The 27,424-nt window shown below is 44.3% G+C and overlaps 1 protein-coding gene across 1 annotated transcript in view; it reads right to left on the reverse strand.

Moving 5' to 3' along the window:
• Positions 1-27,424, reverse strand: part of ARHGEF17 (Rho guanine nucleotide exchange factor 17) — a gene marked incomplete in the record, with an annotated part of 129,533 nt that overhangs the window by 36,115 nt on the left and 65,994 nt on the right. The window contains 5 exon segments of the mRNA XM_087722021.1: positions 2,952-3,127; positions 12,615-12,707; positions 16,050-16,166; positions 22,346-22,528; positions 24,101-24,178. Of these exon segments, the coding sequence (XP_087578147.1) occupies positions 2,952-3,127; positions 12,615-12,707; positions 16,050-16,166; positions 22,346-22,528; positions 24,101-24,178 (647 nt within the window).

The raw sequence follows: 27,424 nt of genomic DNA on the forward strand, positions 1-27,424 counted from the left end.
AATTTCTGGAGAGGGCTACACCCGATCTGAAATACTTCAGCCTTAAGAGCCGAGGTGGCGCAATAGTTAAATGCAGCACTGCAGGCTACTTCAGCTGACTGCAGTTCTGCAGTTCGGCTGTTCAAATCTCATCGGCTCAAGGTTGACTCAGCCTTCCATCCTTCCGAGGTGGGTAAAATGAGGACCCGGATTGTTGTTGGGGGCAATATGCTGACTCTGTAAACCGCTTAGAGAGCAGTATGAAGCGGTATATAAGTCTAACTGCTATTGCTATTGCTATGTGCGGGGCAGAACAATTGCACACGTGGCAAAAAGGAACAAAACCCCCAAACACCCACTCCCCAAATATGTAGAGTTCCAGGGGGGAAACTGGAGAAATTGGAACTAAAAACGCAAAATAGAACCCCAAAATCAGAAGCTTAAAAGAAGAAAAAGAACTAACCAAGCACAGGTAGAATTTAATTATGCCAGAAGATGCAGCCCCGATAATTAGAACGACCAGACAAAACTATTTTGAAAATGCCAACAAACCAGGGGGAGAGCTGGCGTACCAATTTTAAAAAAAAGAAACAGAAAATAAATTAATGCAGCAACTAGATGATGAAGAAGGAAAGATGCATTATTATCAGACGGAGAAGAGCCGAGGTGGCGTAGTGGGTAGAGTGCAGCACTGCAGGCCACCAGCTGACTGTTATCTGCAGTTCGGCGGTTCTAATCTCACCGGCTGAAGGTTGACTCAGCCTTCCATCCTTCCGAGGTGGGTGAAATGAGGACCTGGATTGTTGTTGGGGGCGATATGCTGACTCTGTAAACCGCTTAGAGAGGCCTGAAAGCCCTATGAAGCGGTATATAAGTCTAACTGCCATTGCTATAGACGGGGGGGGGGGGGGGAGATGCATTATTATCAGACATGGGGGGGGGGGGGGAGAGCAATAGCTCTAAAATATTTCCAAACTACTATATAGCTAGACTTTGTTTTTTTTAAAGGAGGATGTATGTTAACATTATTAATATGAAAGATGTTTATTGAAATGAAATTGCTAACACCATCAACATTAAATGGAGCCCGCTCAGATGCTGAAATACACCATGCAAACGAGATGAAGAGTGTGGAAGAGAGAAGGGAGATGAGAGGAGGAAGAGGGGGGTTAGGAGAGAGGGGTAAGAGGAGGAGAGAAAGGAGGAGTGGAAAGAGGAGAGAGGAGAAGGAGAGAGGAAATGGGAAGTAGAGAAGAGAGGGATGATAGAGGGAAGAAAGGAGGGAGGGAGGAGGAGAGAGGGAGAAGAGGAGGAGAGAAAGGAGGAGTGGAAAGAGGAGAGAGAGGGAGAAAAGAGAGGGATGATAGAGGGAAGAAAGGAGGGAGGGAGGAGGAGAGAGGGAGAAGAGGAGGAGAGAAAGAAGGAGTAGAAAGAGGAGAGAGGAGAAGGAGAGAGGAAGGGGAAGTAGAGAAGAGAGGGATGATAGAGGGAAGAAAGGAGGGAGGGAGGAGGAGACAGGGAGAAGAGGAGGAGAGAAAGGAGGAGTGGAAAGAGGAGAGAGAGGGAGAAAAGAGAGGGATGATAGAGGGAAGAAAGGAGGGAGGGAGGAGGAGAGAGGGAGAAGAGGAGGAGAGAAAGAAGTAGTAGAAAGAGGAGAGAGGAGAAGGAGAGAGGAAGGGGAAGTAGAGAAGAGAGGGATGATAGAGGGAAGAAAGGAGGGAGGGAGGAGGAGACAGGGAGAAGAGGAGGAGAGAAAGGAGGAGTGGAAAGAGGAGAGAGAGGGAGAAAAGAGAGGAATGATAGAGGGAAGAAAGGAGGGAGGGAGGAGGAGAGAGGGAGAAGAGGAGGAGAGAAAGAAGTAGTAGAAAGAGGAGAGAGGAGAAGGAGAGAGGAAGGGGAAGTAGAGAAGAGAGGGATGATAGAGGGAAGAAAGGAGGGAGGGAGGAGGAGAGAGGGAGAAGAGGAGGAGAGAAAGAAGGAGTGGAAAGAGGAGAGAGAGGGAGAGAAAAGAGAGGAATGATAGAGGGAAGAAAGGAGGGAGGGAGGAGGAGAGAGGGAGAAGAGGAGGAGAGAAAGAAGGTGTGGAAGGAGGAGAGAGGAGGAGGGAGGAAAAGTAGAGGAGAGGGATGATAGAGGGAAGAAAGGAGGGAGGAGGAAGAGAGAGGGAGAAGAGGAGGAGAGAAAGAAGTAGTAGAAAGAGGAGAGAGGAGAAGGAGAGAGGAAGGGGAAGTAGAGAAGAGAGGGATGATAGAGGGAAGAAAGGAGGGAGGAGGAGAGAGTGAGAAGAGGAGGAGAGAAAGGAGGAGTGGAAAGAGGAGAGAGAGGGAGAAAAGAGAGGAATGATAGAGGGAAGAAAGGAGGGAGGGAGGAAGAGAGAGGGAGAAGAGGAGGAGAGAAAGAAGGTGTGGAAGGAGGAGAGAGGAGGAGGGAGGAAAAGTAGAGGAGAGGGATGATAGAGGGAAGAAAGGAGGGAGGGAGGAGGAGAGAGGGAGAAGAGGAGGAGAGAAAGAAGGAGTGGAAAGAGGAGAGAGGAGAAGGAGAGAGGAAGGGGAAGTAGAGAAGAGAGGAATGATAGAGGGAAGAAAGGAGGGAGGGAGGAAGAGAGGGAGAAGAGAAGGAGAGAAAGGAGGAGTGGAAAGAGGAGAGAGAAGGAGAGAAGAGAGGAATGATAGAGGGAAGAAAGGGAAGGGAGGAAGAGAGGGAGAAGAGGAGAGAGAAAGGAAAGAGAAGGAGAGAGGAAGGAGAAGTAGAGAAGAGAGGGATGATAGAGGGAAGAAAGGAGGGGAGGAGGAGAGAGGGAGGGGAGGCACGAAAGCAATGTATAGAGTATAAAAATGGTGTATGGAGAGCAGAAGAGCCAATGATTGATGGCAGGACGAATTGACATAATATTGAATTAATACAAAATAGAGTTAGTTAAAATATTTCCAAACTCTACACCAAGGGGAGAGAAAGGAACTTCAGAACTTACGTCTTCCATCCCTTCGATGTGGGATTCGATCTCTTGCACTATCCGTGCGTTGCGTTCCACTTCCTCTGCGCTCCTCATCCCTTTGTTGATCTTCTCCGCGACCTGCTTGATACTTTTCTGGGCTTCTATCAAGTACGGATAATCCGGATGCTCCTCTGATGTATGCTTGAGAAGGTCCTGATGTGGGGAGAGAGAGCAGGTGCCGTTAAGAACGGAAGACAACCAGAGGGGGAAGCTGTCAGAACCGAGCTGGAAGGGGCCTTGGAGGTCTTCTAGTCCAGCCCCCTGCCCAAGCAGGAGACTATAAACCAGGGGTGTCTAAATTTGGCAATTTTAATTCCCCTGCTGGCTGGGGAATTCTGGGAGTTGAAGTCCACAAGTCTTAAAGTTGCCATGTTTGACCACCTCTACACTAGAACACAAACTGGGGAATTCTGGGAGTTGAAGTCCACAAGTCTTAAAGTTGCCAAGTTTGAAGACCTCTGCACTAGAACACAAACTGGCTGGGGAATTCTGGGAGTTGAAGTCCAGAAGTCTTAAAGTTCCCACGTTTGGAAACCCCTGCCTTAAACCATCCCAGACAAATCCCTGTCCAGTCTCTTCTTAAAAACCTCCAGTGTTGGACAGTGGTGAAATGCTCTGAAGTCTCCTACCGGTTTGCGTCACGCACATGCGCACCGCAGGCACTAAGAAGCCTCTTCTGAGCCTGCAAAGGTAAGTAGAACAGCTGTGCCGGGCGATTTAGATTCGCTAGAAAGCAGCATTTCTCGCGAATATAAATCACGCCGCACAGCTGATCGTCGGAACTTTTAAAAAACTTTTTTTTAGCATTTTTTTATTACTACCGATCCGCCCGAACCGGTAGTAAAAAATGCTTTTAAATAGTTTTCAAAAGGTTCCGATGGCCAGCTATGACAATCAGCTATACCGCGCGATCATCGGAACTTTTAAAAAACTTTTTAAAGCATTTTTTTTACTACCGGTTTGAGCGAAGGGGCCGGAACCGACAGCCTTTCACCCCTGGTGTTGGAGCACCTGCAATTTCTGGAGGCAAGCTGTTCCGCTGGTTAATTGTTCTCGCCATAACCCATTTACAGTGAACAACTGCAAAATTTCAGTGGCTAAGTGAGACGTTTTCTAAGCAAATTTTGCTCCATTTTTAGGAGCATCCTTCTCACAATGGCTAAGACAGTGTTTCTCAACTTTGGCAACTTGAAGATGTCCGGACTTCAACTCCCAGAATTCCCCAGCCAGCGCTGGATGGGGAATTCTGGGAGTTGAAGTCCACCCATGCTAGATGGGGAATTCTGGGAATTGAAGTCCACATAGGCTGGCTGGGGAATTCTGGGAGCTGAAATCCACCCATGCTAGATGGGGAATTCTGGGAGCTGAAATTCACCCATGTTAGATGGGGAATTCTGGGAGTTGAAGTCCATATAGGCTGGCTGGGGCATTCTGGGAGTTGAAGTCCATATAGGCTGGCTAGGGAATTCTGGGAGTTGAAGTCCACCCATGCTAGATGGGGAATTCTGGGAATTGAAGTCCACATAGGCTGGCTGGGGAATTCTGGGAGCTGAAATCCACCCATGTTAGATGGGGAATTCTGGGAGTTGAAGTCCACCCATGCTGGCTGAGGAATTCTGGGAGTTGAAGTCCACTTTCAAGTTGCCAAGGTTGAGAAACACTGGGCTAAGAGAATCCCTGCCATTGTTACAGTTAGTGACATGGCTGTTAAATGAATCTGGCTTCCTCATTGACTTTGCTTGCCAGAAGGTGGAAAAAAAATTGACATTTCATGGGAAACAAACCCCAGGAAATATATTATTGTTAGCTGTCCAGAGTTGTGGATACAAACTGGATGGTTATAGAAATGAAATGAATGAATGAATGTGTCACTGACGCTGACAGAATGATTCATTCATGCATTCATGCATTCATTCATAAATAAGTTTCTGTCCGCATCTTATCACAGCGGCCCAAAATTTGGTTGGATCAGAGAAAGCATAAGAAAAACATTAAGCCAAAATTCACACAAACATTCCCACATGCTAGGCAAATAGTTTCGAGCAGAATAGCCATCACGCATCACCATGGAGGTCATCTAGCCCAACCCACTGCTCAGGCAGGACACTGTATAACTTTTCAGACAAATGCCTCTCCAATTCTTTCTTAAAAGCCTCCAGTGATGGAGCATTCACAACTTCTGGTGGCAAGTTGTTCCACTGGTTCATTGTTCTCACTGTCAGGAAATTTCTCCTCAGTTCTAAGTTGCTTCTCTCCTTGATTAGTTTCCACCCATTGCTTCTTGTCCTACCCTCAGGTGCCTTGGAAAATAGCTTGACTCCCTCGTCTTTGGGGCAACCCCTGAGATATTGGAAGACTGCTATCCTGTCTCCCTGGTCCTTCTTTTCATTCAACTAGACGTACCCAATTCAATTCAGAATAGTGCTTGAAGGGACCTTGGAGGTCTTCTAGTCCAACCCCCTGCTCAAGCAGAGGACCCTATACCAGGGCTCCCCAACCCCTAGTCCGAAGCTCCATCTGTGGGATGCAGATAGCACACGAAACCACACACTGCCCTATGCCATTTCAGGACATCACTGTCAGGAAATTCCTCCTTAGTTCTAGGTTGCTTCTCTCCTTGGTTAGTTTCCATCCATTGCTCCTTTTCCTGCCTACGGGGGGGAGGGTTTTGGAGAATAGGTGGACCGCCTCAAATCCTGGAAGACGGCCATCAAGTCATCTCTGCTCCTTCTCTTTGTTAGACAAAAAGAGCTGAAAGGTACCTTGGAGGTCTTCTAGTCCAACCCCTTGCTGAAGCAGGAGACCCCTATATCATTTCAGACACCCAGTGGGGTGTCCAGCCTCTTCTTGAAAACCTCCAGTAACGAAGCACCCACAACTTCTGGTGGCAAGCTGTTCCACTGGTTAATTGGAAGTTCCTCCTTAATTCCAAGCTGCTTCTCTCCTTGATTAGTTTCCACCCATTGCTTCTTGTCCTGCCCTTGGGTGCCTTGGAGAATAGCTTGACTCCCTCTTCTTTGGGGCAACCCCTGAGATACTGGAAGGAAGGAAGGTGGGAAGGAAGAAAGGTGGGAAGGAAGGAGAGAAGGAAGAAAGGAGAGAAGGAAGAAAGGAAGGAATGTGGCAAGGAAGGAAGCAGAGAAGAAAGGTAGGGAGGGAGGAAGCAAGGAGAGAAGGAAGGAAGGAAGGTGGGAAGGAAGAAGAAGGAAGGATCTCTCCTTGATGAGTTTCCACCCATTGCTTCTTGTTCTGCCCTCGGGTGCTTTGGAGAATAGCTTGACTCCCTCTTCTTTGTGGCAACCCCTGAGATACTGGAAGGAAGGAAGGAAGGTGGGAAGGAAGGAAGTTGGGAAGGAAGGAAAGAAGGAAGGAAGGAGAGAAGGAAGGAAGATGGGAAGGAAGGAAGCAGAGAAGAAATGGAGGGAGGAGGGAGGAAGCAAGGAGAGAAGGAAGGAAGGAGAGGAGGGAAGGGAGGAGAGAAGGAAGGGAGGCGAGAAGGAAGGGAGGAGAGAAGGAAGGATCTCTCCCTGATGAGTTTCCACCCATTGCTCCTTGTCCTGCGCTCGGGTGCCTTGGAGAATAGCTTGACTCCCTCTTCTTTGGGGCAACCCCTGAGATACTGGAAGGAAGGAAGGAAGGTGGGAAGGAAGGAAGTTGGGAAGGAAGGAAAGAAGGAAGGAAGGAGAGAAGGAAGGAAGATGGGAAGGAAGGAAGCAGAGAAGAAATGGAGGGAGGAGGGAGGAAGCAAGGAGAGAAGGAAGGATCTCTCCCTGATTAGTTTCCACCCATTGCTCCTTGTCCTGCCCTCGGGTGCCTTGGAGAATAGTTTGACTCCCTCTTCTTTGGGGCAACCCCTGAGATATTGGAAAGCTGCTATCATGTCTCCCTTATTACTTCTTTTCATTAAACTGGACGTACCCAATTCCGGCACCGTTTAACCACGTCTCGTGCCAAGCCCAAAGGATTCACACACATCGTCGGTTACCGAACAAGCGCCAGCAGCTTCTGGAAGCCAGAAGAGGACTGAGCAGAAGAGCCATCCCTGCCCAATGTAACCAACTCCTGGGTGGATTCACGCCCATCAATTTGCTTGGATAAGTGGCCAGCTGCAAGCATGAGGGCTGGATAATTGAATGCCAACTTTGCCAACGATCATCCATCTTCAGCGGAGCTGCGACCGGAAGGGTGATTCTGGGTGGTCCATCCTTGTGCCGTGTCATTTATTTATAAGAGCCAGGAAGGCGAGGATGGTGAAGCCCATCAGGGGTTTGTGTCAAAACCACACACAACACACACACACACCAGTGAGGTGTTGCCAACATTGTCTCTGCCTTTCGTCACACACAAAACCTCTCTGCCTTGTGGTATATTTCTTCCTCCGCGGGCTGCTTTCTCGCGCTAAACATTTCCTTGACTTCCCGATTCCCCTTTTTTATTTTCCGTGCCAAGAGTAACCGAGTTTGCAACTACTCGCTTGGGGGGGGGGAGGGTGGTAGTAGATGTCCACGCATTGCTTCAAGCCTTAGGAATTTGGCAAATGTGGAGAGGCTTGCAAAAGGCTCCGAAAAGAATGATTCCCCCCCAAAAATAAAAATAAAAACGTGGAAGCATTAAATCTTCCTCACAACGGGCAAAAGGTCATCGAGCCCAACATCCTGTTCCTAATAGAATCGCAGAGCGGGAAGGGGGCCTTGGAGGTCTTCTAGTCCAACCCGCTGTGTAAGCAGGAGACCCTGGGCCATTTCATCAGGGCTAAGCCAGATCCTTCTGCAAATTCCTCCTCCTCCTCCATCATCATCATCTTCTTCATCATCTTTTTATCCCAATTTCATAAATTGCAAAAATACACACATCTAGGCACCAGGCTGGAACCAGGAGATGGTGAGTTCTAGTCCCACCTTAGGCATGAAAGCTGGTTGGGTGGCTTTCGGCCAATCAACAGGAGACGGTGAGTTCTAGTCCCACCTTAGCCATGAAAGCTGGTTGGGTGGCTTTCGGCCAATCAACAGGAGACAGTGAGTTCTAGTCCCACCTTAGGCATGAAAGCTGGTTGGGTGGCTTTCGGCCAATCAACAGGATGATGGTGAGTTCTAGTCCCACCTTAGCCATGAAAGCTGGTTGGGTGGCTTTCGGCCAATCAACAGGATGATGGTGAGTTCTAGTCCCACCTTAGCCATGAAAGCTGGTTGGGTGGCTTTCGGCCAATCAACAGGATGATGGTGAGTTCTAGTCCCACCTTAGGCATGAAAGCTGGTTGGGTGGCTTTCGGCCAATCAACAGGATGACGGTGAGTTCTAGTCCCACCTTAGCCATGAAAGCTGGTTGGGTGGCTTTGGGCCAATCAATAGGGTGACGGTGAGTTCTAGTCCCACAACTTATGACAGTTGCAATATCCCGGGGTCATGTGATCCTCTTTTGTGGCCTCCTGACAAGCAAAGTCAGTGGGGGAGCCAGATTCACTTAACGACCGAATAATCTCACCTAACGACAGCAGTGATTCGTTTAACAACCCTGGCAAAAAAGGTCATAAAATGGGCCGTGACTCGCTTAACAGCTGCCTCACTTAACAACGGAAATGTTGCACTCAATTTTTAGTAATAATTATTAACTATTGTTAATCAATAATTAGAATTGCAGGAAAAAAACAATGGCTGCCAACCTGCCTTCCGTTGAGGACCTGCGCACTGCAGGAGTCAAAAAGAGGGCTGTGAAAATATCTACAGACCCCTCGCATCCTGGACACAAATTGTTTCAACTCCTACCCTCAAAATGACGCTATAGAGCACTGCACACCAGAACAACTAGACACAAGGACAGTTTTTCCCCGAACGCCATCACTCTGCTAAACAAATAATTCCCTCCCCACTGCCAAACCATTCACTAAGGCCGCATTGCTATTATTCTTCTCATCCTTCCTAGTATCTATCTCTCCCCACTTGTGACTATAACCATGTTGCTTCCATCTTTCAATTTATATTGTTTTCGTTTGTTTCCTAGAACGATTTGACAGCTTATTAGTAACCTATGACTATCACAAAGGGCTGTATCTTTTTATGCTTATGTATTTTATTCTCCTTCCGTACACTGAGAGCATCTGCACCAAAACAAATCCCTTGTGTGTCCGATCACACTTGGCCAATAAAGAATTCTATTATATTCCATTCTATTCCTTATTCTGTTCTACTCTTCTCTTCTCTACTCCTTTCCTATTCTATTCCATTCCATTGTACTCTACTCTACTTTACTCCATTCCTATTCCTATTCCACTCCACTCCTATTCTGTTCTGTTCTATTCTATTTCTTATTCTGTTCTACTCTACTCTATTCTACTCCTTTCTTTTCCTATTCCATTGTATTCTACTCTACTTTACTCTATTCCTATTCCACTCCTATTCTATTCTATTCTATTCTATTCTATTCTATTCTACTCCTTTCCTTTCCTATTCCATTCCGTTGTACTCTACTCTACTTTACTGTATTCCTATTTCTATTCTATTCCATTCCACTCCATTCTGTTCTGTTCTATTCTATTCTATCCCATTCCATTCTCCATTCTCTATTCTATTCTATTCCTTTCCTACCCTAATCTACTCCTTTCTTTTCCTATTCCATTGTATTCTACTCTACTTTACTCTATTCCTATTCCACTCCTATTCCACTCCTATTCCACTCCTATTCCACTCCTATTCCACTCCTATTCCACTCCTATTCTATTCTATTCTATTCTATTCTATTCTATTCTATTCTACTCCTTTCCTTTCCTATTCCATTCCGTTGTACTCTACTCTACTTTACTCTCTTTCTATTCTATTCTATTCTATTCTATTCTATTCCATTCTCCATTCTCCATTCTATTCTGTACTATTCCATTCCACTCCATTCTCTTCTCTTCCATTTTCCATATTCTATTCTATTCTATCCCATTCCATTCTCCATTCTCTTCTCTTCTCTTCTCTTCCATTCCATTCCATTCTCTATTCTATTCTATTCTATTCTGTTCTATTCCATTCCATTCTCCATTCTCCTCTCTTCTCTTCCATTCCCCATATTCTATTCTATTCTATTCTATTCCTACTCTAATCTACTCCTTTCCTTTCCTATTCCATTCCGTTGTACTCTACTCTACTTTATTCCATTCCTATTCCTATTCCTATTCTATTCTATTCTTCTCTACTCCACTCCAATTGTGATCATATACTACCTGTATTTCACATCCCCCTGTATGATAGACAGATATGGTTTCCTTCAAAGGGCTCTTTTAGAAAAGAGATTTCTACTCCCCCTCCTTCTCTAAGGATGGAGGTCTCAGCGGTCCAAAATGAGTAATCAGCCTTTCTTTATAAATAGTTCCAAACTGGGGCTTTGAAGAGGCATGTAAAATATTCAAGGAATTCAGCCAGGAAGGGAAAACCTGACCATTCAGTTTCCACGCCATTGAAAAACCAGCGCCAACGGACAGCAACTCCGCAGAAAAGGCAAGAGGGAAAAATTCCCATGGAAAACATCCAGGTCACCCTGGCTGCTTCTAATTCCTCTCCGAGTTTACGCAAGAAATCTCCCTTGGGGAATTTTTCCGGGAGCAAAAAAAAAAAGAGAGAGAGAAAGAAAATAAAAATGGATTTTCTTTTCCAGCACCTAATCATTGTGGAGTATTCAGTTAAATCTCTGAGATGGTTTGAAAAAAACAAACAAACCCCAGAGAAGTAAAACAGACAGGAGAAAGGAAACCCCAAACTAAGAAAATGAAAAAAAAAAAAGAGCCAAAAATACTAGGAGCTGAAAAAAATAACATTAGGAGTAGTCCTCGACTTACAACCATTCATTTAGTGACGGTTCGAAGTCACAACGGCATTGAAAAAAGTGACCGATTAAATACAAAACCGCAGAATTAACCAGAGGGGGAAAAGATAAGATAGATATGTATATAAAAATAGTGTGAAATAAGAAATATAAGAGAAGCACGTGTACATATAAGATGTATTGTATGGAATCAATAGAGATAAAAGATAAGTAAAAATGTGTGTGTGTGTGTGTGTGTGTATTTACTTATCTTTTATGGGATCAATAGAGGTAAAAGATAAGTAAAAATAGGTAAAATAGGTAAAAGATAAAAATATGTAAAAGATTAGTAAAAATATGTGTATGTATGTGTATGTGTGTGTTTGTGTGTGTGTGTGTATGTATATATATATATATATATATATATATATATATATATATATATATATATATATATATATATATACATACATATATATATATATACATATACATATACATACATACATACTTATCTTTTACATATTTTTATCTTTTACATATTTTTACTTATCTTTTATCTATATTGATTCCATACAATACATCATATATATATATATATATATATATATATATATATATGTATGTATGTATGTATGTATGTATGTATGTATGTATGTATGTATGTATATGTATGTGTATGTGTGTATGTGTATATGTATATATGTATGTATATATATATGTTATATTTGTACTGATAAATAAATAAAGGGAGACTAGTATAGATCTATTTCAAGCTATTTAGCTCTCATCAGCTAGCCATACCCTTACTGGGATTAGAACCTGTGCTGTATAGTCTCCCTATACACACACACACACACACACACACACACGTATGTATGTATGTATGTATGTATGTATGTATGTATGTATGTATGTAATGTTTGTGCTGATAAATAAATAAAGGGAGACTAGTATAGATCTATTTCAAGCTATTTAGCTCTCATCAGCTAGCCATACCCTTGCTGGGAATCAAACCAGCAAGGGTATGGCTAGCTAATGAGAGCTAAATAGCTTGAAATAGATCTATACTAGTCTCCCTTTATTTATTTATCAGCATAAATATAACAAATATACATACATACATACATACATACATACATACATACATACATACATACACATATACATACATACATACATACACATATACATACATACATACACACACACACACACATATATATACATATATATACATACATACATACACACACACACACACACACACAAACACACTTGTCCCCGTATATAGATATAGATGTATAAGGTATATATGTATAGACAAAAGAAATATAATGGATATTTAAAAGATGTAGAAGTGTTGCAAAGATGATATAAATGTTTATTAAAAATATTTTTAAAAAACTTTTTAAAGAAAAAAGTGACCTATGACCATTTTTTACACTTACGACCCGTTGTAGCATCCCTAGCGCCATGTGACTAACATTTAAAACACTTGGCAACTGACTCACATTTATGATGGTCGTAGTGCCCGGGGGGGTCATGGGACCCCCCTTTTGTGACCTTTTGATGAACAGAGTCCAGGGGGAAATCCAGATTCACTTAAACGACCGTGTTAGCAACTTAAAAAAAATGGCAGCGATTCGCTTAACAACTGCGGCAAGACAAGTCGTGAGATGGGGGCAAAATTCACTTAGCAACCGTCTCACTTAGCAACGGACATCTTGGGGCTCGGTTTAGTCGTAGGATCGAGGGACTCCCTGTATACAACTTCTGCAGTCAGTCAGGTGAAAAAGGGGTTTCCCCCGGATCTCTCCGACGGTGGTTTCTTTTGAACAGCCCTGCTTGAGATACTCACTTTGACCAGAAGTTCGTAGCGTGGAATTCGTTGCACTGGCTTGATCAAGAGGTCGGCGAGGGCCTGCTTCTCTTTGTTCTCCCTCATGCTTTGCTACAGGGAGCAAGGAAGGAGAAGAAAAATAATACGAGACTTCAATATCTCTAACTAAAGACCCCGGGGTGACATGTTTTGGTCTAGGAGTTAAGGCAACAGGCGGGAAACCAGGAGTGGCGAGAATTCTAGTACCGCCTCAGGCATGAAATCTGGGTGACTTTGGGCCAATCACCGGGAGACGGTGGGTTCTAGTGCTGCCTTAGGCATGAAATCTGGGTGGTTTGGGGCCAATCACCAGGAGGCAGTGAATTCTAGCGCCACCTTCGGCCTGAAATCTGGGTGACTTTGAGCCAATCACCAGGAGGCAGTGAGTTCTAGTCCTGCCTTAGGCATGAAATCTGGATGATTTGGGGCCAATCACCGGGAGGCGGTGAATTCTAGTGCCACCTTCAGCATGAAATCTGGGTGACTTTGAGCCAATCACCAAGAGGCAGTGAATTCTAGTGCCACCTTCGACACGTAATCTGGGTGACTTTGGCCCAATCACTGGGAGGCAGTGAGTTCTAGTGCTGCCTTCGGCATGAAATCTGGGTGACTTTGGCCCAATCACTGGGAGACGGTGAGTTCTAGTCCTGCCTTAGGCATGAAATCTGGGTGGTTTGGGGCCAATCACCAGGAGGCAGTGAATTCTAGCGCCACCTTCGGCATGAAATCTGGGTGACTTTGAGCCAATCACCAGGAGGCAGTGAATTCTAGTGGCACCTTAGGCACGAAATCTGGGTGACTTTGGCCCAATCACTGGGAGGCAGTGAGTTCTAGTGGCACCTTAGGCACGAAATCTGGGTGACTTTGGGCCAATCACCGGGAGACGGTGAGTTCTAGTCCTGCCTTAGGCATGAAATCTGGGTGACTTTGGCCCAATCACCGGGAGACGGTGAGTTCTAGTCCTGCCTTAGGCATGAAATCTGGGTGGTTTGGGGCCAATCACCAGGAGGCAGTGAATTCTAGCGCCACCTTCGGCATGAAATCTGGGTGACTTTGAGCCAATCACCAGGAGGCAGTGAATTCTAGTGCCACCTTAGGCATGAAATCTGGGTGACTTTGGCCCAATCACCGGGAGGCAGTGAGTTCTAGTCCCACCTTAGGCATGAAAGCCAGTTAACCAACTTTGATTATAATGACGTTACCTAGTTGGTGTGGGCTGGTTCTTTGCTATTTCCAGGCTGGTCCCACGGGCCAGATCTAAGACCCCCTCCCGGGGGGGGGGGACACGAATGCAGCCCATAGGCCTTGATTATTATATCATAATAAATAACAGTAAATAGAAACACTTATTTATGACGATATAAACACATATGTAGAATGTATGTCTGAAATGTTTGAAATCACCAAACTCCGAGAGCACCAAGGGCTCCTCAGTCAACATGGCCGAGGATAAGGGATTATGGGATATGGAGACCGCCCCCCCCAAATTTGATTGGGCAAGGCACTAATGTGCACCAAGCTAAGGAGCCCAGTTGATGACTCCAATCCAAGAAGCTGTAAACAGCCAGATGGTCTTTTTCCAAAAACAAAACATGAAAAGCAGAGAAAGACAGAAAGGAAGAAAAAAAGAAAGAAGGGAGGGAGGAAAGAAGGAAGGAAGGAAGGAAGGAAGGGAGGGAGGGAAGGAGGAAGGAAGGAAGGAAGGAAAGAAAGAAAGAAAGAAAGAAAGAAAGAAAGAAAGAAAGAAAGAAAGAAAGAAAGAAGGAGGAAAAGAAAGAATGGAGGGAGGAAGGAAGGAAGGAAAGAAAGAAATAAAAGAAAGAAGGGAGGGAGGAAAGAAGGAAGGAAGGAAGAAGGAAGGAAGGAAAGAAAGAAGGAAGGAAAGAAAGAAGGAAGAAAAGAAAGAATGGAGGGAGAGAGGAAAAAAGGAAATAAGGGAAGGAAGGAAGAAGGAAGGAAAGAAAGAAGAAAAGAAAGAAAGAATGGAGGGAGGAAGGAAGGAAGGAAAGAAAGAAAGAAGAAAAAGAAAGAAGGGAGGGAGGAAAGAAGGAAGGAAGGAAGGAGGAAGGAAAGAAAGAAGGAAGAAAAGAAAGAAAGAATGGAGGGAGGGAGAGAGGAAAGAAGGAAGTAAGGAAAGGAAGGAAGAAGGAAGGAAGGAAAGAAAGAAAGAAGAAAAGAAAGAAAGAATGGAGGGAGGGAGGAAGGAAAGAAGAAAAAGAAAGAATGGAGGGAGGGAGGAAAGAAGGAAGGTAGGAAAGGAAGGAAGAAAGGGAAGGAAAAAGGAAGGAAAGAAGGAAGAAAAGAAAGAAAGAATGGAGGGAGAGAGGAAAGAAGGAAGGAAAGAAAGGAAGAAGGAAAGAAAGGAAGAAGGAAGAAAGAAAGAATGGAGGGAAGGAAGGAAAGAAAGAAGAAAAAGAAAGAAGGGAGGAGGAAAGAAGGAAGGGAAGGGAAGAAGGAAGGAAAGAAAGAAAAAAAGGAAGAAAAGAAAGACAGAATGGAAGGAGAGGAAAGAAAGAAGGAAGGAAAGGAAGGGAAGAAGGAAGGAAAGAAGGAAGAAAAGAAAGAAAGAATGGAGAGAGGGAGGAAAGAAGGAAGGAAAGAAAAAGAAAGAAGGGATGGAGGGAGGAAAGAAGGAAGGTAGGAAAAGAAGGAAGGAAAGAAAGAAAGAAAGAAAGAAAGAAAGAAAGAAAGAAAGAAAGAAAGAAAGAAAGAACCAACCAACCAACCACAGGTTGGCAAAAAGAAAAAGCAACAGAGAAAGTAATCAAAGCCCAAGGCCTTATTAAACTGATCTTAGAAACATTCCACCAGTTTGACAAATGAAAATGTGAGCTGCCCCCTGACCAGCCTGCCATAAACTCTGGGGAGGGTGAACGGGAGAGGAACGTTTGTGGGAAGAGGAAAGTAACTTCTGTATCTCCCTGCGATGCTGCTTCAAGGTCAACCAGGTGGGAGAGAAAGGCAGCGGCATACCAAGCGAGCTTGAAACTGACCGTTCTGAAAACATCTTGCCTAAATCTTACTGGTCATGGGGGGATGGGGGGGGGATCTGCGATGGGAGGCAGTCAAGGAAGGCAAAAGCTGAACTTAGAAAGGAAGGAAAGAAGGAAAGAAAGAAGGAAGAAAAGGAAAAAGAAAAAGAAGAAAGAAAGAAAGAAAGAAAGGAAGGAAGGAAGGAAGGAAGGAAGGAAAGAAAGAAGGAAGAAAAGGAAAAGGAAAAGGAAAAAGAAGAAAGAAAGAAAGAAAGGAAGAAAGAAAGAAAGAAAGAAAGAAAGAAAGAAAGAAAGAAAGAAAGAAAAAGAACAGAGAGAAGCACAGGCAAGAACTAACATCTGAAAATTGATCGCTTTTTTAGAAGGCTTCCGGTTTAACAAGAAGCTGAAGCTGAGCAGGACAGACAGAAGGACTTCTTACCGCCAGAAATTTCAGAAACGCCGGCCGGGCTTCCTTGGCAATCCTTATGGCATCTTTGGCGTTTAGAAAATTATCGATGTAGGCGGAATAAATATTCACCAAGATGTCTTTGGAAAACTAAAAATAAAAAAGAGAGAGAGAGCGAAAGAATGAACAAATGTGCAAACAAGGATATTTGATCCAGAAAAGATCAACTTCTGGGGTGATTTGGGGAGAGATAAGAAGCTGTGGTAAACTTTCTATGAGTTAAATACAATAAAGGATTTTTTTTAATAGAGGGTTTCGAAATTTTAATTGTGCTGCTGTTCTACCTGTCATTCCCATTAATATAGCAGACTAGCCTGGCCTTCCCTGGGTATTTATTTATTTATTTATAGGGGGGCAAATCTCTGGACCAAGCGTAATTTCTAATGTATCCCCCCCCCCTTACCAGAGGGAGCCCCCTTGTGGAGTACTGTGAAGCTGCCACCACGGCAGCTCCACGTGCTGCTGTACAGTAGAAGCCACTTTATGGCAGTATAGTAGAAGTCATTTTAAGGCACAACAGGCTGTATCTTAACAGAACACACACTTCAAAGGGTGTTAGGATTGTCTTACCCCCCAGCAGTATTTGTTTTCAGAGATTAAGTCATCTGTGTACCAAGTTTGGTTGAAATTGCTTGAGGCATTCCAGAGTTATGCTGGAACACACACACACACAGACACACACATTTTTAGATAGATAGATAGATAGATAGATAGATAGATAGATAGATAGATAGATAGATAGATAGATAGATAGATAGGATGGATGGATAGATGATAGATAAATAGATTAGATAGATAAGAAAAAGATATAGATAGATAAAATAGATTATAGATAAAATACATTAGATAGATAGATAGATGATAGACAAAATAGATTAGATAGATAGATAAGAGAGATGAGAGATAGAAGAGAAAGAGATAGATAGATAGATAGATAGATAGATAGATAGATTGATAGATAGATAGATAGGTAGATAGATAGATAGATAGGATGGATGGATAGATGATAGATAGATTAGATAGATAAGAAAAAGATATAGATAGATAAAATAGATTATAGATAAAATACATTAGATAGAGAGAGAGAGAGAGATAGAGAGAGATAAAATACATTAGATAGATAGATAAGATAAAGAAAGATAGATATAGATAGATAAAATAGATTATAGATAAAATATATTAGCTAGCTAGCTAGCTAGCTAGCTAGATAGATAGATGATAGACAAAATAGGTTAGATAGATAGATAAGAGAGATGAGAGATAGATAGAAGAGAAAGAGATAGATAGATAGATAGATAGATAGACAGACAGACAGACAGACAAAATTGATATATAAGATAGAGATAGATAGAAGAGAAAGAAAGAAAGAAAGATAGACAGACAGACAGACAGACAGACAGACAGATGACACATCAATCACTTGAAAATAGAGTCAGAAGTTGAAAAATGTTAAACTTCTGTGTAAATGGTGGGGAAACTAATGTTGTAATATATTTGTCAGTATTCACCTAGGAGGCCTAATATATGTACAGGTAGTTCCTGATTTACAGCAGTTCATTTAGTGACTGCCCAAAGTTACAACGGCATTGAGCAAAGGGACTTACGACCATTTTTCACACTTACGACTATGGCTGCATCTGCCTAGACACCTGATTAAAATACAGATGCTTGGCAACTAGCTCACATTTATGACGGTCGCACGTGATCCCGGGGTCACGTGATCCCCTTTTGCGACCTCCTGAGCGGCGAAGACAATGGGGAAGCAGATTCACTTAGCAACCGTGTGCCTGGCTTAACAGCGGCAGTGATTCACTTAACAACCGTGGCAAGGAAGGCCATAACGCAAGGCAGAACATGCTTAAGAACCGTTCTCGCTTAGCAACAGCAATTTTGGGTTCAATTGTGGTCGTATGCTGAGGCCTACCTGTGCTACTGAGGTGGCCTAGTGGTTAAATGCAGCACTGCAGGCTACTTCAGCTGACTGCAGTTCTGCAGTTCGTCTGTTCAAATCTCACCGGCTCAGGGTTGACTCGGCCTTCCATCTTTCCGAGGTGGGTGAAATGAGGACCCGGATTGTGGGGGCGATATGCTGACTCTGTAAACCGCTTAGAGAGGGCTGGAAGCCCTATGAAGCGGTATATAAGTCTAACTGCTATTGCTAGCTAGCTAGCTAGCTAGCTAGCTAGATAGCTAGCTAGCTAGCTAGCTAGCTAGCTAGCTAGCTAGCTAGCTAGATAGATAGATAGATAGATAGATAGATAGATAGATAGATAGATAGATAGATAGATAGATAGATAGAGAAATAGAAATAGGTAGGTAGGTAGGTAAGTAGATAGATAGATTAGATGATAGATAGATAGATAGATAGATAGATAGATAGATAGATAGATAGATAGATAGATAGATAGATAGATAGAGAAATAGAAATAGGTAGGTAGGTAGATAGATAGATTAGATGATAGATAGAGAAATAGATGATAGATAGAGAAATAGAAATAGGTAGGTAGGTAGGTAGGTAGGTAGGTAGGTAGGTAGATAGATAGATAGATAGATAGATAGATAGATAGATAGATAGATAGATAGATAGATAGATAGATAGATAGATAGATAGAAAGAAGTCGAACTGCTATTGCTGTTGCTATTGCCACTCAGAAGGAAAAACCCAGGAGGGCCGTTGGGAAGCCGTGCCAAGCCGAACAAAAAATAAAAAATAAAAAGGAGATAATTTTACCAACTTAGGAGAAATCTCCCACGTGGATTTCCAGCCGAATGGCCATTTGAAGCACCACGCGGCTCCGTAAGTGGGGGGACATTTTCCCAAGGGATTGCGAAAATCAGGTTCTGAGGGAGCCAATGACGTGGCGATGTCTCTGACTCATCCCCTCTCGTGCCTTACAAGCACATCCTTAACTTTATTACTGTTGAAACCTACCGTAATCCCTGGGCTCAAAATGCAAAGCCGTCAACCCTGGTTGACCTCAAAATGCGGAGCACCGTTAGGCCCAGCTAATCATGGGGGCGCAGGCCAGAAATCGGATCAATGAAAAGCCAGCGCTTATGGCGCTGACCTAGAAACAAGGAGACGGTGAGTTCTAGTTCTGTCTTAGGTATAGAAAGCTGGCTGGGTGCCTTTGGGCCAATCAACAGGAGACGGGGAGTTCTACTCCTGCTTTAACCATGAAACTCAGCTGGGTGACTTTGGGACAATCACCAGGAGACGGGGAGTTCTAGTCCCGCCTTAGCCATGAAATCCAACTGGATGACTCTGGGCCAATCACCAGGAGATGGTGAGTTCTAGTCCTGCCTTAGCCATGAAAGCCAGCTGGGTGACTTTGGGCCAATCACCAGGAGATGGTGAATTCTAGTCCTGCCTTAGCCATGAAAGCCAGCTGGGTGACTTTGGGACAATCACCAGGAGACGGGGAGTTCTAGTCCTGCATTAACCATGAAAGCCAGTGGGTGATTCTGGGCCAATCACCAGGAGACGGTGAGTTCTAGTCCTGCCTTAGCCATGAAAGCCAGCTGGGTGACTTTGGGACAATCACCAGGAGACGGGGAGTTCTAGTCCTGCATTAACCATGAAAGCCAGTGGGTGATTCTGGGCCAATCACCAGGAGATGGTGAGTTCTAGTCCTGCCTTAGCCATGAAAGCCAGCTGGGTGACTTTGGGACAATCACCAGGAGACGGGGAGTTCTAGTCCTGCATTAACCATGAAAGCCAGTGGGTGATTCTGGGCCAATCACCAGGAGACGGTGAGTTCTAGTCCTGCCTTAGCCCTGAAACCTAGCTGGGTGACTCTGGGCCAATCACCAGGAGATGGTGAGTTCTAGTTCTGCATTAACCATGAAAGCCAGTTGGGTGACTCTGGGGCAATCACCAGGAGATGGTGAGTTCTAGTCCCGCCTTAGCCATGAAACCCAACTGGATGACTCTGGGCCAATCACCAGGAGACGGTGAGTTCTAGCCCTGCCTTAGCCATGAAAGCCAGCTGGGTGACTTTGGGCCAATCACCAGGAGACGGTGAGTTCTCGTCCCGCCTTAGGGATGAAAGACTGCTAGGTGATTTTGGGCCAAAATCACCTAGACCGAAATCAAAATTTGGATCACTCCACCGCTTCTCGTACCTAAGACTTCAACTGACCATCTCCCTGTTTCCAGCCTGGTGCTTGTAACTACTAGACCAAACTGGCTCTTTATTTAATTTTTTATTTAATTCATCTATTAAAAGGAAAGGCTGCCCATCTCACTCGGTAATTATTTTAATCCGTATCCCATTGAATAGAAATAATTTGGAAAAAACCTCTATTGCCAAAAGAGCCAAGAGGAGTTACCTACGTAGAAGAATAAGCAAGGGGAAAGGGAAGCGAATTGTGGTCAGATCTCGGAAAGAGAAAGATAATTGGAAGATGGCTAATATGGTTGAACAAGCCAACATTTATGAAGAACAGGGGGTCACCAACCTTTCGGACCGCAGCGACCACTAAATTCATAATTTTAAATCCCGCGGACCACTAATATGACCGGCTGGGTGGGTGTGGCTAGGTGGTCATGTGACTGGGTGGGCGTGGCCAACATTATGTCACTCGCCGTCAAGGGGCGCCTCGCCAGCCTCTACTCGCCCCTCCCCTCCCAGCCCGGGCTCCTTAGGGCCCCAACAGGAAGCAATTGTCGGAGCTAAGCAGCCACCAGGAGAAAGAGCTGGCAAAACCGTTCAAATTGGATCTGGCCGAGGAGGAGGCTCAGCAGAAGCACCTCACTGAGGACTAGGAGCATAGGCTTTCCAAGCCGAAGGAAGACCTGTGGGAGTGCAAGGCCAGGTGCCGGCGCCTGGAAGCTCAGCGGGCTGAGATGGTCAGCCAGTTCCAGGCCACGATGCAGCCCCAGTAGAACGAGGCCCTCCGGCTCTTCGCCACCAGCAGCTCTTCGCCCAAAGCCCCCCACCAGGAGGCCGAAGCAGACCCCAAGTCGGAATTTCTGCCCCCCCCCCTCCAACCCCCACAAAAGGACCCCGAAGGGGGGACTCTCTGCAGCAACACAAGGGTTCATTGCACGTATCTGTCCCTGGAGTTTGAGGACCCCCGATTGAGTGCAATATCAAAAAGGCAAATAATGTTTCTGCGGACCACCACAATTTTCTGGCGGACCACCAGTTGGTGACGGCTAGTCCTGTTTTAACCCTGAAACCCAGCTGGGTGACTTTGGGACAATCACCAGGAGACGGGGAGTTCTAGTTCCGCCTTAGACATGAAACCCAGCTGGGTGACTCTGCGCCAATCACCAGGAGATGGTGAGTTCTAGTCCTGCATTAACCATGAAAGCCAGTTGGGTGACTCTGGGCCAATCACCAGGAGATGGTGAGTTCTAGTCCTGCTTTAACCATGGAACTCAGCTGGGTGACTTTGGGACAATCACCAGAGACAGGGAGTTCAAGTCCTGCCATAGCCATGAAACCCAGCTGGGCGACTCTGCGCCAATCACCAGGAGATGGTGAGTTCTAGTTCTGCATTAACCATGAAAGCCAGTTGGGTGACTCTGGGACAATCACCAGGAGACGGTGAGTTCTAGTCCTGTTTTAACCATGAAACCCAGCTGGGTGACTTTGGGCCAATCACCAGGAGACGGGGAGTTCTAGTCCTGCTTTAACCATGGAACTCAGCTGGGTGACTTTGGGACAATCACCAGGAGACGGTGAGTTCTAGTCCTGTTTTAACCATGAAACCCAGCTGGGTGACTTTGGGCCAATCACCAGGAGACGGGGAGTTCTAGTCCTGCTTTAACCATGGAACTCAGCTGGGTGACTTTGGGACAATCACCAGGAGACGGGGAGTTCTAGTCCCGCCTAAGGCATGAAAGCCAGCTGGGTGACTTTGGGCCAATCACCAGGAGATGGTGAGTTCTAGTCCCGCCTTAGCCATGAAACCCAACTGGATGACTCTGGGCCAATCACCAGGGGACGGGGAGTTCTAGTCCTGCTTTAACCATGGAACTCAGCTGGGTGGCTTTGGGACAATCACCAGGAGACGGGGAGTTCTAGTCCCGCCTTAGCCATGAAACCCAACTGGATGACTCTGGGCCAATCACCAGGGGACGGTGAGTTCTAGTCCTGCTTTAACCATGGAACTCAGCTGGGTGACTTTGGGACAATCACCAGGAGACGGGGAGTTCTAGTCCTGCCATAGCCATGAAACCCGGCTGGACTAGAAGCCATCCCCCATCACTGCCCCTTCTCCCCTCTCCTCCGGAAGGGCCACGTGGGGACGGTACTCACAGACTGCACGAGGATGTCTCCCACTTTCTGCTTCTCGTGCCAATTCTGGACACATTCGGAGACCTCCTCCAAGAACTCCTCGTGATGTTCCAGCAACTCAGGAATCTGGTCGAAGATCTCGTCCACCAGCGAGGGGTCGCAGAGGGTGGAATTTTCCGGCAGCTTCAGGGGCTTCATGTAACCCTGGAAGAACAGGAGGAAGGAACCAAAATAAATGGGATTTAGAAACACAGGAAGTCGGAGGGCAGATAGTCCCAGAATAGAGGACCATTTTTATAACCTACTAATTAAAAGTGGGTTCATTTTAAATGCCCAGAATTGAGTCTGGGAATTATGGGAGGAAGCTAATTGCTTCCATCATCTGTCAATCGGCTCGTCACAAGAGTCCATCACGACAGAAACCCAATATTTTTACTGTTGCCTTTGTTATATTTGTGTTTTTATTTGTGCTGATAAATAAATAAAGGGAGACTAGTATAGATCTATTTCAAACAATTTAGCTCTCATCAGCTAGCCATACCCTTACTGGGATTCGAACCTGTGCTGTATTGCATCTTAGGCAAACGTCTTAGCCATTATGCCACAGGTCTCCTCCCATAATTGGGGCTTACCAGGGGTTGTGACACTAAATATATACCTTCTTCCCTGGCTTCAGCTGATAAGGAGGAGACCTGTGGCATAATGGCTAAGACGTTTGCCTAAGATGCAATACAGCACAGGTTCGAATCCCAGTAAGGGTATGGCTAGCTGATGAGAGCTAAATAGCTTGAAATAGATCTATACTAGTCTCCCTTTATTTATTTATCAGCATAAAAACACACACACACACACACACACACACACACACACATATATATATATACACATACATACATACATACATACATACATACATACATACATACATACATACATACATACATACATACATATATATATATATATATATATATATATATATATATATACTTTCCAAAATTAAAAAATAAACAAATACAGATAGTTCTTGACTTTTTAGAATCACAACCGAGTTCAAGTTTTCCATGGCAGGACAGTGGTTAAGTGAGTCGCGCCTCATTTTACGACTGTCTTATGACTGTTGTTAAACGGATCACTGCAGTTATTAAGTGAATCACACGGCCATTAAGCAAATCGGGTTTCTCCCGTCGATTTTGCTTGTTAGAAGCCAGCTGGGAAGGTTACAAATGTAAGTGATTACGTGACCCCAAGAACAGAGCATTAATGCTAGTTGCCAATCATCCAAATTTTGCTGACAGGCAGTCCTCGGCGTACGACCACAATGGAGCCCAAACTGTCTGTTGCTAAGCGAAACAGTCGTTAAGTGAATTTTGTCCCCTATTCTACGACCTTCCTTGCCATAGTTGTTACGTGAATCGCTGCAGTTGTTAAGTTAGCGACACGGTCGTTGAGTGAATTTTGTCCCCTATTCTACGACCTTCCTTGCCATAGTTGTTACGTGAATCGCTGCAGTTGTTAAGTTAGCGACACGGTCGTTGAGTGGATCCAGCTAGCTTCCCCCTTGACTTTGCTCCCAAAAGGGGATATAACGTGGACCCTGCAACTGACATAAGTACATGCCAGTGGCCAAGCATTCAACTCAAATGCAATCCTTTGTGCGAATGATATGATAAGCTGTGTTATTTGGACTCGCCTGGGCTTTTATAATACCATCTCAGCTTGTCCCGGATACGCATGGCGTGTCTACTTCCACTCCTGCCAAAAAGGATGGCTTACCTGCATCAAGGTACGGAGGGACTCCACATAGGACTGCTCCGTGTCCAACAGGGTCATGGTGACATGTTTCCGCATATCCTGCAAGGAAGAACAGAGGGGCATTAAAAGATCATCTGTCTTGCCATATGTACATATGCCGTGTCCTTCTCCGGGCGCAAATAATCCTCAGAATGTGTGTACCTCACCGCAGAGGTAGCGATGAGTGTGCCACCTCTTTGCCTAGGTCTAACCCACTTCTGGACCTGATCTGCCGTCCCAGACGCCTCCAACTCTAAACACGCGCAGTTATATTTATAGATAAAATATAAATAAATATGAGATCGGAAGGGCGACATTTGCCAGCAATTTGCAGCCTGGCGCGAAAGAGATTCTGCGGGATCGACTGGCGTCGAGCATCCGAATTGTAGAATTAGGCTCGACGCACAATTTATATTTGGGTTTGTTCCATCGATACAGGTCGTCCTCGACTTACGACGACAATGGAGCTCAAATTTTCTGTTGGCTAAGCAAGATTTACCTCACAAAATTTGTGAGGTAAATTTTGCTCCATTTACCTCACAAAATTTGTGAGGTAAATTTTGCTCCATTTTACGACCATTCCTGCCACCGCTGTGAACAGAATCCCTGCCCTTGTGAAATGAGGAAGTGAATTTGGCTTCCCCCGTTGACGTGGCTCGCCGGAAGGTCGGAAAAAGGGATCGTGTGAGCTCGGGACACTCCGACCGTCATAAATATGAGTCAGTTGCCAAAGTGTCTGAATTCTGATCACGTGACCCTGGGGATTGCTGCAACGGTCATTAAGTGTTGATTAATTGGAAAAAAAAAGAAACCTATGTCCAGTTTTCACACTTACGACCGTTGCTGGATCGAAATTTAGGTACTTGCCGACTGGCTTGTAGTGTTGATGGTCACATAATGACCATTAGTGACCTTCACGGAGGATGTTTTCCAACCCCCGAGGTCTCTTCTGGATCCACAGCTCCTGCTTGATCCAGGGGTTGGACTAGATGACCTCCAAAGTCCCTTCCAATTCTATTATTCTCACTCACACTCAAAAAATTCTGGTTTTTATAAAGTTTTAACTCCCTGGCACAATATCAGCAGCTTGTCTGCCTCTTCTTTGGTTTCCCCTGGCAATGACATTTGGTCTCTACTTAAAGCTGCGAATGATGGAAGCAGAGGGCGTGTGTGCCTTATGGGCTTCGGTGGCCAAATGTTCAAGATCTGCCTTTGGTGTAACTAGAATATTGTGTTCTTTTGCTGGAGGGGAGGGCTGTTGCTCGGGGGGGGGGGGAGACCGAGAAATCACCCTGTGACTGAAGAGGAATCAGAATAAAAGGATAACAGAGTTGGAAGGGACCCTGGAGGTCATCTAGTCCAACCCACTGCTCCAGCAGAAGATCCTACACCATTTCACACAAATGGCTCTCCAATCTCTCCGCACTGCGACCGTCATAAATGTGAGCTAGTTGCCAAGCACCTGTATTTTAATCAGGTGTCTAGGCAGATGCAGCCATAGTCGTAAGTGTGAAAAATGGTCGTAAGTCCCTTTGTTCAGTGCCGTTGTAACTTTGAGCAGTTACTAAATGAACTGCTGTAAGTCAGGAACTACCTGCAGATATATTAGGCCTCCTAGGTGAATACTGACAAATATATTACATTAGTTTTCCACCCCTTACACAGAAGTTTAACATTTTTCAACTTCTGACTCTATTTTCAAGTGATTGATGTGTCACCTGTCTGTCTATCTGTCTATCTATCCATCTATCTCTATCCATGTATCTATCTATCTATCTATCTATCTATCTATCTATCTATCTATCTATCATCTATCTATCTATCTATCTATCTATCTATCTATCTATCTATCTATCTATCTATCATCTATCATCTATCTATCTATCTACCATCCCTCTTTATGTAACTATATATGTATCTAATACATCCATCTCTATCAATCTATCTATCTATCCATCCATATCTATCTATCTATCTATCTATCTATCTATCTATCTATCTATCTATCTATCTATCTCTATCCATGTATCTATCTCTCTATCCATCTCTCTATCTATCTCTCTCTCTCTCTCTCTATCTATCTATCTATCTATCATCTATCTATCTATCATCTATCTATCTATCTATCTACCATCCCTCTTTATGTAACTATATATGTATCTAATACATCCATCTCTATCAATCTATCTACCCATCCATATCTATCTATCTATCTATCTATCTATCTATCTATCTATCTATCTATCTATCTATCTATCTATCTATCTATCTCTATCCATGTATCTATCTATCTCTATCTCTATCTATCTATCTATCTATCTATCTATCTATCTATCTATCTATCTATCTATATCTATATCTATATCTATCTATCTATCTATCTATCTATCTATCTATCTATCTATCTCTATCCATGTATCTATCTATCTCTATCCATCTATCTATCTATCTATCTATCTATCTATCTATCTATCTATCTATCTATCTATCTATCTATCTATCATATCTATCTATCTATCTATCTATCTATCTATCTATCTATCTATCTATCTATCTATCTATCTATCTATCTATCTATCTACCATCCCTCTTTATGTATCTATATATGTATCTAATCCATCCATCTCTATCAATCTATCTACCCATCCATATCTATCTATCTATCTATCTATCTATCTATCTATCTATCTATCTATCTATCTATCTATCTATCTATCTATCTATCTATCTATCTATCTCTATATATCTATATCTATAGATATCACTCCAGAGATCATTTTGCAAGTCTGAAGAATTAAAGCATTAATAAAAGTTTGCTTGTCTCCCTCCATCGGAGCAGCCTGGGGGGAAAAAAATAAGCCTTTTTCTATTTTAGGAAAATCTTGATCCACTTAATATCCTGCAATTCCCAATGGGGAGGGGGCTGAGCAGACCCAAAAGAGAAGGTGACAATCCTGAGTAAATCCCACCGCCCCCCAGCTGGTTTCTTTCCACGGGCCTCCTCCTCCTTTTTTCTATTGAAGAGAGAAAAGCTTTGAAATTGGGGAATGGTCCCCGGAGGGCGACTTTCCCCTGACCTGCCCTAGGAGCCGAGACGCCAGATTGATAAATATCGAGACCGGCTGGCTTTAAATGGACTTAACTGGGATCTCTGTGCTAACGGTCAAAAAAGGACTGGAATCCCCCCCCAGCTCGGAGAACAGTTTAATCCTTCTCCGAATTGATTCCGTATTACTCACCGACTGGGCTCAGCGACTGGTTTTCTGATTTAAGGGCTCAGAGAAAACATCCCTGAGCTGCAGAAAG

The sequence above is a fragment of the Thamnophis sirtalis genome, unplaced genomic scaffold, assembly GCF_051295495.1.
Source record: "Thamnophis sirtalis isolate CommonGarterSnake01/CBP01778 unplaced genomic scaffold, rThaSir2_p1.2 scaffold_8, whole genome shotgun sequence".
In the NCBI taxonomy this organism is placed as follows: Eukaryota; Metazoa; Chordata; class Lepidosauria; order Squamata; family Natricidae; genus Thamnophis; species Thamnophis sirtalis.